Source organism: Gobio gobio (assembly GCF_949357685.1).
Source record: "Gobio gobio genome assembly, chromosome: 6".
Classification (NCBI taxonomy): Eukaryota; Metazoa; Chordata; class Actinopteri; order Cypriniformes; family Gobionidae; genus Gobio; species Gobio gobio.
The window spans coordinates 60,199,323-60,211,822 of NC_137102.1; the positions used below are offsets into that span (position 1 = coordinate 60,199,323).

At 37.2% G+C, this 12,500-nt stretch overlaps 1 protein-coding gene across 1 annotated transcript in view; it reads right to left on the bottom strand.

Annotated features, from left to right (window-relative positions):
* The window catches only part of uqcr11 (ubiquinol-cytochrome c reductase, complex III subunit XI), a 13,421-nt gene that overhangs the window by 288 nt on the left and 633 nt on the right, over positions 1–12,500 (bottom strand). The window contains exon 2 of the mRNA XM_079818398.1: positions 4,083–4,209. Within this exon, the coding sequence (XP_079674524.1) occupies positions 4,089–4,209 (121 nt within the window). The 3' untranslated portion in view covers positions 4,083–4,088. The remainder of the gene's footprint in view (positions 1–4,082; positions 4,210–12,500) is intronic.

Here is a 12,500-nt window from a genome sequence, read left to right on the forward strand (position 1 = left end):
ACAGGATCAAGCACAGCGTCAGTCAGACTGAGCAACAGCACTCGGGTTATTATGGGCTGGAAGTACAGATGGTGTAATGCAGGGCTCCACATTAAGCCTGAGTCAATCGCTCACTCACTTGTTAAAGGGTTAGTTCACCCAAAAATGAAAATTCTGTCATTAATTCCTCACCCTCATGTGGTTGGACACCCGTCAGACCTCCGTTCATCTTCAGACACAAATGAAGATATTTTAGTGTAAAGCTGATGTTGAGAAAGGCTTCAGATAGGCCTCCATTGGCATTCAGTACATTTACACTCACAAGACCTATAAAAGGCACTTAAAACATCGTTACAAAGTCCATCTCACCACAGTGACTCTACAATAATCTTACGATGCGACGACAATAGTTTTTGTGCGCAAAAAAAAATCAAAATAACACCTTTATCCAACTTGTTCTTGTCTTCCGTGTGTGCCTCCACGACGCATGCGCGAGAATATGATGCAGATCCGGCGTTCGGGAATCCATGAAATGCACACTTAAGCCCCATTTTGAGAACTACACCGAGACCTAAAGCACGATCAATGTAGAATTCAACAGCTTAGACACGCGCGTCTTCCTCTGCTTGTAAACAAATCTCTTCTGGTCATGTGTCCGAACGCCGGATCTGCTCATATTCTCACGCATGCGTCGTGGAGGCACACACGGAAGACAAGAACAAGCTGGATAAAGGTGTTATTTAGATTTTTTGGCTAGCAGCTTACAAAGTCATCTAAAGCCATTCCATAGCTGAATGTCTTTCCTCCGCTGTAGCTGTCAATCATTCTCCGTTCAGCAAAACTGCGCGTCGCGGTTCGGTTCCAGTCAGCAGCACGGTAATGCTCACTCCATTTGATATATTCCCGTTATAATACTTGACATGTTGATAAAATAATTTATCTTGCTGGAGTTTATCTAGCGGTTTCTAAAAGATGTTGTGCTCGAGCTACTCAGGTGACAACACAAGGACTATTAATTAGCATCACACGCACAATAACCGGAATTTAAAACTGTGAAGAATCAAATAATCAGTGAATGTTTGGACCGATAGGCTAGTAGACTAGGATATGTGGGCTCGACGCTCATCTTCTCTTTATGCCGTGAACTCTTCAATGTGCACTCGCGCTGCACTGCACACTCTGACTCCATGTTGCTTTAAGCGCATCATTCTGCACCCGGGATGCGCATAAGCGCTTTGTTGCCGCTCTGTTTTGAAGCGTTTCATATATTTTCATAGTTTTGTGCACTTAAAGATTATTAAAAAATATATTGTTCTCACGTATCGATCATATAATTGTTGTCCCTTTACAGAGCTGCACATTACGTTTACAATAAAATATAAATCTTGTAATTTTATATTATTTGTGTAGGCCCATATAATTATTTACATTCATATATAAATATAAATTAAAAAATTAAATATAAATCGTTTTTCATAAATGCATTTAATAAGAACACAAAGTACTTTGTACTTTTTCATTAACATGTTTAGATTTTATAAAATTAGTCAAAATATTTTTTTTGGAGATACAATTTCAGGAGATACATTGTTGACGTTACTATTAAAAATGCACTTCCAATAAAGTGTTGGCAAAAACGGTTGTCATTTTTATGTTGAGGCTGCAGAGGTGTTGTCGGCAACTGATGAATGTAACTAATAAAGTAACTTGTAATCTAACTTAGTTACTTTTAAAATCAAGTAATCTGTAAAGTAACTAAGTTACTTTTTCAAAGTAACTGTGGCAACACTGCTTGTGAGTGTAAATGTACTGAATGCCAATGGAGGCCGATCTGAAGCCTTTCTCAGCATCAGCTTTACACTAAAATATCTTCATTTGTGTCTGAAGATGAACGGAGGTCTGACGGGTGTCCAACCACATGAGGGTGAGGAATTAATGACAGAATTTTCATTTTTGGGTGAACTAACCCTTTAAGCTTTGTGTTTAAACTGGGTCATTTATGCAGTAGAAATGTGAAATTATTTTTGAATTTGGTGCCTTCTAGACTGAGAAAAGACATAAAATTTATTTTTGTCTCATGTGGATGAAAGACAACAACTCCCAGAATGCACTTGCTCCGCTGCCCTACGAGGCCACTCCGTACACCGTCGTTTTGATCTTCATAGTAATACAATCATTTCGTTCAGTTAGAGAATAAACACTACAATTAAAAACTGAACGTGTCTTTTCACTAAAGTGTGAGTGAGCCGAACGAACGTCACAGCACAGACGCAGCAGAGTCAGATTTCATTCACACGAGGAGCTGAGGGAACGTTAAGCTCCAGTCTGGCACGTTTTCAGATCGCATGTGGAAGCTGAACTATACCAGGAATTCATTTAAAAGTTGAAACCCTCACTTTGCTCTGCACCGCTCCGTTATTAATGTCCGTGCGGCCGTCTGTGTCTTCATTCTGTGTGTGAGATCTCTCCCCTATGGGCGGTTGATAACATGTGGAACAGCTCCATCTAGTGGCTGTAGTCTTTAGCATCTGGCCAAAAAAATCCTCCGATGATGCAAAATGACGATATTTGCGTCACCGGAGGTATTTTTCCAGAAATAAAATGCATAATTCTCTCGTCTCAGGGGGACATGAGGGGGAAAAGTACCATAATATGAATATACTACCAGGTTTCTACTGATACAAAGACTAATGCTAAACCACTGAAGTGACCCCTTAAAGAAACACTCCGCTGTTTTAGAAATAGGGCTTATTCAACATCTTTCCTACATTTAAAATGTAGGCTGCGGGTTGCTTGAATTGTGGGTTCATTAGTCTATTATTTTTAATGAAAAACACAACAACAAAACAAATGACAAACTCCCTTAAATAGGTACTTTTACGTTTCGCTTTGAAACCAAATCTTGCGCGATGATCTCCGTCAGCTCCTCACTCTTAAATCAGATAAATGATCCTGCCGCTGCCGAGACTCACGTCGGATCCTGCTTTATTAAGCACATACGTTCAGTTTTTATTTGTATTGTCTGTTCTCTATCTGAACTAAATGATTTTATTACTATAAAAAAAAAAGTAATATTTGGGCAAGTGGGCAAGTGATGTAAGCGGTGTTGAGTCTGGACACCGGTAACGTATCATAGCAAGCCTACTTGAATGGTGTGTTTAATATTATTCTTAATGAAAAACACATGGGCACTTTCACATTTAGCTTTGAAACTGAATCTTCCGCCATATATTGTTATTATTGCTCAGTTACGTTTATAATTGTAGTGTCTGTTCTCTAACTGAACTAAATTATTTTTATTACTATAAAACAATCAAAATGATATCAATAAGACTGTTTATGATTTCATACAGCTATATATATAACGAAAAAGATCTTGACATCATATCCGGGAGATAAGTCAGTAACTTCGAGTAAAATCACAGGCTTGCTTCTCCTGTGTGAATGCACCGCGCAAAATTCAGATGTGGGGAATCATTTCTAAATCACACGAGGTCCGCAGATACAACTAATCCTGTGCGAATAGGGCTTTAGACTCAACCGATTCATTCAAACACTGAATCATTCACTAACACACACACTGTTGCTGTGAGATGCGTTATGGTTCTGCTGTGATCTTTGTTTGGAACTATTTTCGCTGCTGAAATCGAACAAAATCAGTCAATATTGCATCTAAAAACTAAGTGACTTGATGTTAATTCATTGTTTATGGAACTGTCAGTGTCATGTTCAGTCGTGATGGTATTCAGGAAAACACTCTTGGTCGTGTGATGTTGCTCAACTCTTTTATAAATATAAAAACTTGTGTGTGTTAAGTGAGTTTTCTCAGTGTGATTGTTTCTCTCATTTGTTGTGATTTCTCTTTGAGAGGCGGCGCGAGCGTCAACATTATATCAGTTTATTATAACGTCACATTATTATGATCCACTATCGACGCCACTTCCACTAATGAATGCAGAATCATTCTTGTATTTTGGTGTTTTGTTATTCGTTGATGTTTTAATCAGGCTCTTGTCCGGTCGGGCCAGTTAAAGCCCCTTCTGAAAATCCCCCAGTCCCGCACCAGTGTTAATGTGGAGCCCTGTGATGGGAACATGTCAAACCTTCATCTAGTCGTCCCTCTTGAACTTCCCGTTGATGTAGGGCACGTAGTCCAGGATCACCCTCCAGTCTGTGAAGTGAACCAGCGCCACTCCACCCACTCCACCCCACACCGCCAGCGTGGGCACCCTAGACCAGCACACACACACACACACACACACACACACACACAAACACACACACACACACATTACAGCAGATCCTAGACCAGCACAAACACACATTACAGCTGATCCTAGACCAGCACAAACACACATTACAGCAGATCCTAGACCAGCACAAACACACACACACACACACACACACACACATTACAGCAGATCCTAGACCAGCACAAACACACACACACACACACACACATTACAGCAGATCCTAGACCAGCACAAACACACATTACAGAAGATCCTAGACCAGCACAAACACACACACACACACACACACACACACATTACAGCAGATCCTAGACCAGCACAAACACACACACACACACACACACACACATTACAGCAGATCCTAGACCAGCACAAACACACACACACACACACACACACACACACACATTACAGCAGATCCTAGACCAGCACAAACACACACACACACACACACACACACACACACACACACACACACACACACATTACAGCAGATCCTAGACCAGCACAAACACACATTACAGCAGATCCTAGACCAGCACAAACACACACACACACACACATTACAGCAGATCCTAGACCAGCACAAACACACACACACACACACACACACACACACACACACACACACACACACACACACACACACACACACACACACACACACACACACACATTACAGCAGATCCTAGACCAGCACAAACACACATTACAGCAGATCCTAGACCAGCACAAACACACACACACACACACACACACATTACAGCAGATCCTAGACCAGCACAAACACACACACACACACACACACACACACACACACACACACACACTACAGCAGATCCTAGACCAGCACAAACACACACACACACACACACACACACATTACAGCAGATCCTAGACCAGCACAAACACACACACACACACATTACAGCAGATCCTAGACCAGCACAAACACACACACACACACACACACACACACATTACAGCAGATCCTAGACCAGCACAAACACACACACACACACACACACACACACACACACATTACAGCAGATCCTAGACCAGCACACACACACACACACATTACAGCAGATCCTAGACCAGCACAAACACACACACACACACACACACACACACACACACACACACACACACACACACACACATTACAGCAGGGGCCTGTTTCAGAAAGGAGGTTCAACCAACTCTGAGTTTAAACCTGAACTCTGAGTTGACTTACTCTGAGATGGGAAACTCTGAGTTTTGGGTTTCAGAACAGCTGAATTGAGGTAGTTTAATCAACTGACTCTGAGTTAAGCTCATGCACTCCAACTATGAAAAGCCATAATCAATAGAGCTCCGAAATTACGATTCACCATGGCAACAGCACCCAACAAAAAGACGTTTGCATACTTCCGGGTCAATACACAAGTTTAATTCTTAATTATGTTAATTAAGTTTAATTTTCATGGTATCCAAAAGGCAAACAAAGAATGTGACAGCAGCAAAAAAACAACAACAAAAAAACATAATTCAATCAGGAAAAGCTTTAAGCATAAAATGTTCATGGGTGTAGGTTTAATGACTTTACAAACATTTGACACATTAAATAAATATCATTCAGTGTTTAATGTGCAGCAGCTTTTCCCACATAGACCCTTTTCACAGACTGTGATGACGTGTTTTAATGGTCATCAATATCGTAAATCCTGCAACGTTTTTTTTAATTATTTTTTTTATGTATGTACATTTATAACACTAATACTTTGTATTATATTACTTGTGCATCAAATTACAAAAATCAAGTTTCCGCTGCTGTGAGAGTGTTTCTAATACAGCGTATATGGGAGTGATGGTGAAAAATAACATCTTTCTCTCTTTTCACTTCCGTTATCAATCTCACTTTAATTTTTCCATCTTTTTGAAAGTTGTGAAATCACTATTGTGGAGTTTTTCTTTTGCTATTTGAGCAAATGGAGACACAAAAATATATATTTAATGTATTCTCTCATTCACCGCTATAAGAGTTAACCCAACTATGACGACTTCTGCTTCAGAAACCCAGAAATGTGAAAGTGTCTATGCTCTTTTCACATAATGAAATATTCTCTGATCACACCTGTTACATTTATTAATCAGGGGAATGACATTATTGACTTCTACTCAGGCCAGCCAAACACCAGCACCACTGACAGATGAAGAGGAGACGGAGGAAGAATATTAACACCCAACAGGAAAAAGAATAAAGCATTTGTAGGAAATAAAGATGACTATCAAAAATTTAAATAAATGTATTTAACAGCTGTGGTGGTGGTTATGCCATATATCTCGTACTACCATCTGGCAGCATCCTTCCATTTCATACAATAATCCGTTTTCAGAAAGTGTGATGATGGGAATATGAGTGTCATAAATGCGTCCAACCACTGGAAATCCTAAAGGAAATTCTAATTATCAGGGTTACTTCTAGAGGATTATCAAGTGAACGTCAGGATCCTGTAGAAAAGGACATGCCATTTTTGTCACTTTGACAGTGTCCTCATGATGAAAATATGAGCAATGAATGTTCCTGCAAAGAATGCTTTTCTTACTTTGTATTTTTGTCAAGTAGCAGAAAATGTAATTTGTTTTAAGTAAACTTTGCTTACTTTAGATTTAGATTAAATTTATATTTTTTTTATATTTATACTTGAAATACGACCAAAATACTCAGTAAGAAAAGCATTTGTGGCGTTTGAATGAATGAATAAAGCATTTAAACACTGCTGGTGCTTTAAAAAGGGTGAGGAGAACGAAAGAAACTCTGGGTTTACCAAAGAAAACCTGCTTCTGACCAGGTTAGGTTCACAGAGTAAGTTACCCTGGTAACTGACTCTGAGTGTAAGTTACCTCTCTTTCAGAAACGGGCTTGACTTACCCTGCTTTCTCTGGTTTGACCTCCCATTCTGAAACAGAAAACCCAGAGTTTCCCTTATTTCAGGGTTAATCTACTCAGAGTTTTCACTTAACCTCCTTTCTGAAACGGGCCCCAGATCCTAGACCAGCACAAACACACATTACAGCAGATCCTAGACCAGCACAAACACACATTACAGCAGATCCTAGACCAGCACAAACACACATTACAGCAGATCCTAGATCAGCACAAACACACATTACAGCAGATCCTAGACCAGCACAAACACACATTACAGCAGATCCTAGACCAGCACAAACACACATTACAGCAGATCCTAGATCAGCACAAACACACATTACAGCAGATCCTAGACCAGCACAAACACACATTACAGCAGATCCTAGACCAGCACAAACACACATTACAGCAGATCCTAGATCAGCACAAACACACATTACAGCAGATCCTAGACCAGCACAAACACACATTACAGCAGATCCTAGACCAGCACAAACACACATTACAGCAGATCCTAGATCAGCACAAACACACATTACAGCAGATCCTAGATCAGCACAAACACACATTACAGCAGATCCTAGATCAGCACAAACACACATTACAGCAGATCCTAGATCAGCACAAACACACATTACAGCAGATCCTAGATCAGCACAAACACACATTACAGCAGATCCTAGACCAGCACAAACACACATTACAGCAGATCCTAGATCAGCACAAACACACATTACAGCAGATCCTAGACCAGCACAAACACACATTACAGCAGATCCTAGACCAGCACAAACACACATTACAGCAGATCCTAGATCAGCACAAACACACATTACAGCAGATCCTAGACCAGCACAAACACACATTACAGCAGATCCTAGACCAGCACAAACACACATTACAGCAGATCCTAGACCAGCACAAACACACATTACAGCAGATCCTAGACCAGCACAAACACACATTACAGCAGATCCTAGATCAGCACAAACACACATTACAGCAGATCCTAGACCAGCACAAACACACATTACAGCAGATCCTAGATCAGCACAAACACACATTACAGCAGATCCTAGACCAGCACAAACACACATTACAGCAGATCCTAGACCAGCACAAACACACATTACAGCAGATCCTAGATCAGCACAAACACACATTACAGCAGATCCTAGATCAGCACAAACACACATTACAGCAGATCCTAGATCAGCACAAACACACATTACAGCAGATCCTAGACCAGCACAAACACACATTACAGCAGATCCTAGACCAGCACAAACACACATTACAGCAGATCCTAGACCAGCACAAACACACATTACAGCAGATCCTAGATCAGCACAAACACACACACACACACACACACAAACACACATTACAGCAGATCCTGGACCAGCACAAACACACATTACAGCAGATCCTAGACCAGCACAAACACACACACACACACACACACATTACAGCAGATCCTAGACCAGCACAAACACACACACACACACACACACAAACATACATTACAGCAGATCCTGGACCAGCACAAACACACATTACAGCAGATCCTAGACCAGCACAAACACACACACACACACACACACAAACACACATTACAGCAGATCCTGGACCAGCACAAACACACATTACAGCAGATCCTAGATCAGCACAAACACACACACACACACACACAAACATACATTACAGCAGATCCTAGACCAGCACAAACACACATTACAGCAGATCCTAGACCAGCACAAACACACACACACACACACACACACACACACACACTACAGCAGATCCTAGACCAGCACAAACACACATTACAGCAGATCCTAGACCAGCACAAACACACACACACACAAACACACATTACAGCAGATCCTAGACCAGCACAAACACACACACACACAAACACACATTACAGCAGATCACTTTCATAAGGCCTGTGTTCAATCGGACATTACTGATGTGCATCCTGAGATTAAACAAAGGCACATATGTTAAAGGGTTAGTTCACCCAAAAATGTAAATTCGGTCATTAATGACTGACCCTCATGTGGTTGGACACCCGTCAGACCTCCGTTCATCTTCAGACACAAATGAAGATATTTTAGTGTAAATCTGATGCTCTGAAAGGCCTCCATTGGCTCAACTTTACACTCTCAAGACCCTTAAAAGACACTAAAGACTAAAGTTACAAAGTCCATCTCACTACAGCGGCTCTACAATAACTTTATTGCGATTCAAACTGCTGAATCGACTCACTGATTCATAACGCTTCGAAGCTTCATGATGCTGTGTTTTGAAATCGTCATCACTATGTAAGTTGTTATTTAGGGTTTTTTGCGCACAAAAACTATTCTCGCCGATTCATAAAGTTATTGTAGAGCCGCTGTAGTGAGATGGACTTTGTAACTTTAGTCTTTAGTGCCTTTTAAGGGTCTTGAGAGTGTAAAGTGCATTGAGCCAATGGAGGCCTTTCAGAGCATCAGATTTACACTAAAATATCTTCATTTGTGTCTGAAGATGAATGGAGGTCTGACGGGTGTCCAACCACATGAGGCTCAGTCATTAATGACAGAATTTACATTTTTGGGTGAACTAACCCTTTAAACAAAGGCACATATTTTAAGATTTATCAGCTCAAACATGTATTTTAGGCCACGCCTCATCTGTGATGAACCTCTGCTGTCGTCTGATTGGGCGTTTCAGCAAGTAAAAGCCTTCTTTTGGGCTTAACAATTTTAGTCATAATTACTTTAAGTCATGAAACATACAATTTATTAAAACAATTTCTGGGGGGGGGAATAATAAATTGTTCTTTTCATGAATTCAATTAATTAGACATGATTTTTATTTATAAAAAGTAAAACGGTTCAAAAAAAAAAAAAAAAATGTAATTAAGCATTTAAAATGGAATCCTGAAAAATTTACAAAAAACACAGAATTTGGTAAAAATAAATAAAAACGTATTTTATAAAGCCCTGAAAATGTAATTTTTGTAGTGATGTCAAACGACTAATCGCATCCAAAATAAAAGTTTGTGTACACAATGTGAATATTTATATATAATATAAATGATATATATATGAATTAATTAGACATTATTTTTATTATTAAAATTAAAACGATTAAAATTAAATATATATACTAGTGCTGGGCATCGATTAAAAAAATTAACTAATTAATCGCATATATTTTTCTGTAATTAATCGCAAGTTTTTAATATTTTAAGTTTTTAATATTTTGATATTGTAATAATTTCAGTTACTCTCCAGATTAATGTATAAACAATTTAAAGACAGCATATTTTAAATATGTGTTGTATTGTCATCTTTTTATGAATGAAGGCCAGAATCACTGATACTAAAGTGTCTATGAAACATTAATGACGTTACATTACAGTATAACTGAAAGCTCCCAATCTCAACATTTATTAGGCTTTAAAAAACAACTTTTAATTTAAGTGAACTTAAAACAATCTTTACATAATCCTCTGTGTTATTGTTTGTTCAAGAGCAAAAGAGAACTCGATGTGAGCAGGAAACTGACACGAGTCTATCTATGCGTCGAGTGTGTGTGTGTGTGTCCCTTGATTAGCTGACATGAGACGCAGGCACACACACACACACACACACACACAGACAGGACACTGGCATACAGCGCGTTCGCTTGTGTCTTGTCACGCTTGGAAGCATTTACATGAATAAGAGCGTGATGATGATCATGTAACGCTAAGCAAAAATGGATATAAAAACGGACGCTGCGTTATTTGCGTTAAATATTTTTAATGCGTTAAGCTGAAAAAATTAATCGCCCGCGTTAACGAGTTAATTTGCCCAGCCCTAATATATATATATTTTTTTATTTATTATTAAACAGTTAAAACAGAAAAATTAACCGAAAACACAGAATTAATGAACCATGATTGAAGTCATGAAACATACAATTTATTAAAATCATTTCTGGGGGTAAATATAAATTGCTCTTTTCATGAATTCAATTAATTAAACATGATTTTTTTATTATTAAATTTGTTTTAAAATTTACAAAAAACACAGAATTTGGTAAAAAATAAATAAAAACTTATTTTATAAAGCCCTAAATATTTTATTTTTGTAGTGATGTCAAACGATTAATCGCACCCAAAATAAATGTGTACACATAATGCGTTATATATATAATTATTAAGTATATATATATATATATATATATATATATATATATATAAATACACCCACATGCATGTATATATTTAAGATTTGTTTAATATTTATATATAATATAAATGATAAATATATATTAATTAATTAGACATGATTTTTTTATTATTACAATTAAATATATATATATATATATATATATATATATATATATATATATATATATATATATATATATATATATATATATATATATATATATATATATATTCTTTTTTTCAATTAATTAGACATGATTTCATTTAATTAAACAGTTCAAATGGAATCCAGAAAAATTAACAGAAAACACAGAATTCGGTAAAAATAAAATATATATATATATATATATATATATGTGTGTGTGTGTGTGTGCAAATATTTAAATATACACGTGTATGTGTTCAAATATACATAATTATACACAATACACACATGTAAACACTTTTATTTTGGATGTGATTCATCATTTGACAGCCCTACAAAAATCAAATTTTTAGGCCTTTATAAAATACTACTTATTTATTTGTACCAAATTTTGTGATTTATATCAATTTTTCTGGATTCCATTTTAACTATTTAATTTTAAAAAAGTAATTTCATTATAAAATAAATATTTTAATTTAAGTTAATTTTAATAATTAAAAAATTATTTCTAATTAATTGAATTTATAAAAACAACCATTTATTATTTTTCTAATTTCTATTATTTTTTTCCCCTCTGAATGTAATTTCTCTTTGAATAAGATGAGCTTTACTGTTAAAATGAAAACATTGACAACAACAATAATTGTAATTATTCCTTAAATTATCTTTATCTGATGTTACTTTCTAAAGGCGATTTACTCGATTTTGAGTGTTTTTTTTAATCTGGACTATAAACTTTTATCCATGTAAAGAAAGAAAAAAATATTAGTGCAATAAAACACCCCCCAAAACAGATGAAAATATCAACACAAAATATACATTTCATTTTAAATCACTGTATATAAACGACATTGGCACATTTATCAGAGATGAACCAATCGAAACTACTGAACACATTTTGTTTTTGTAGTGGGTCACATGACGGGCTACGGAAACCCTAAAGGGACATGTTGATGATGATGGGAGGAACATTTTATTTTAATATGAGCCTGATGTATCAAA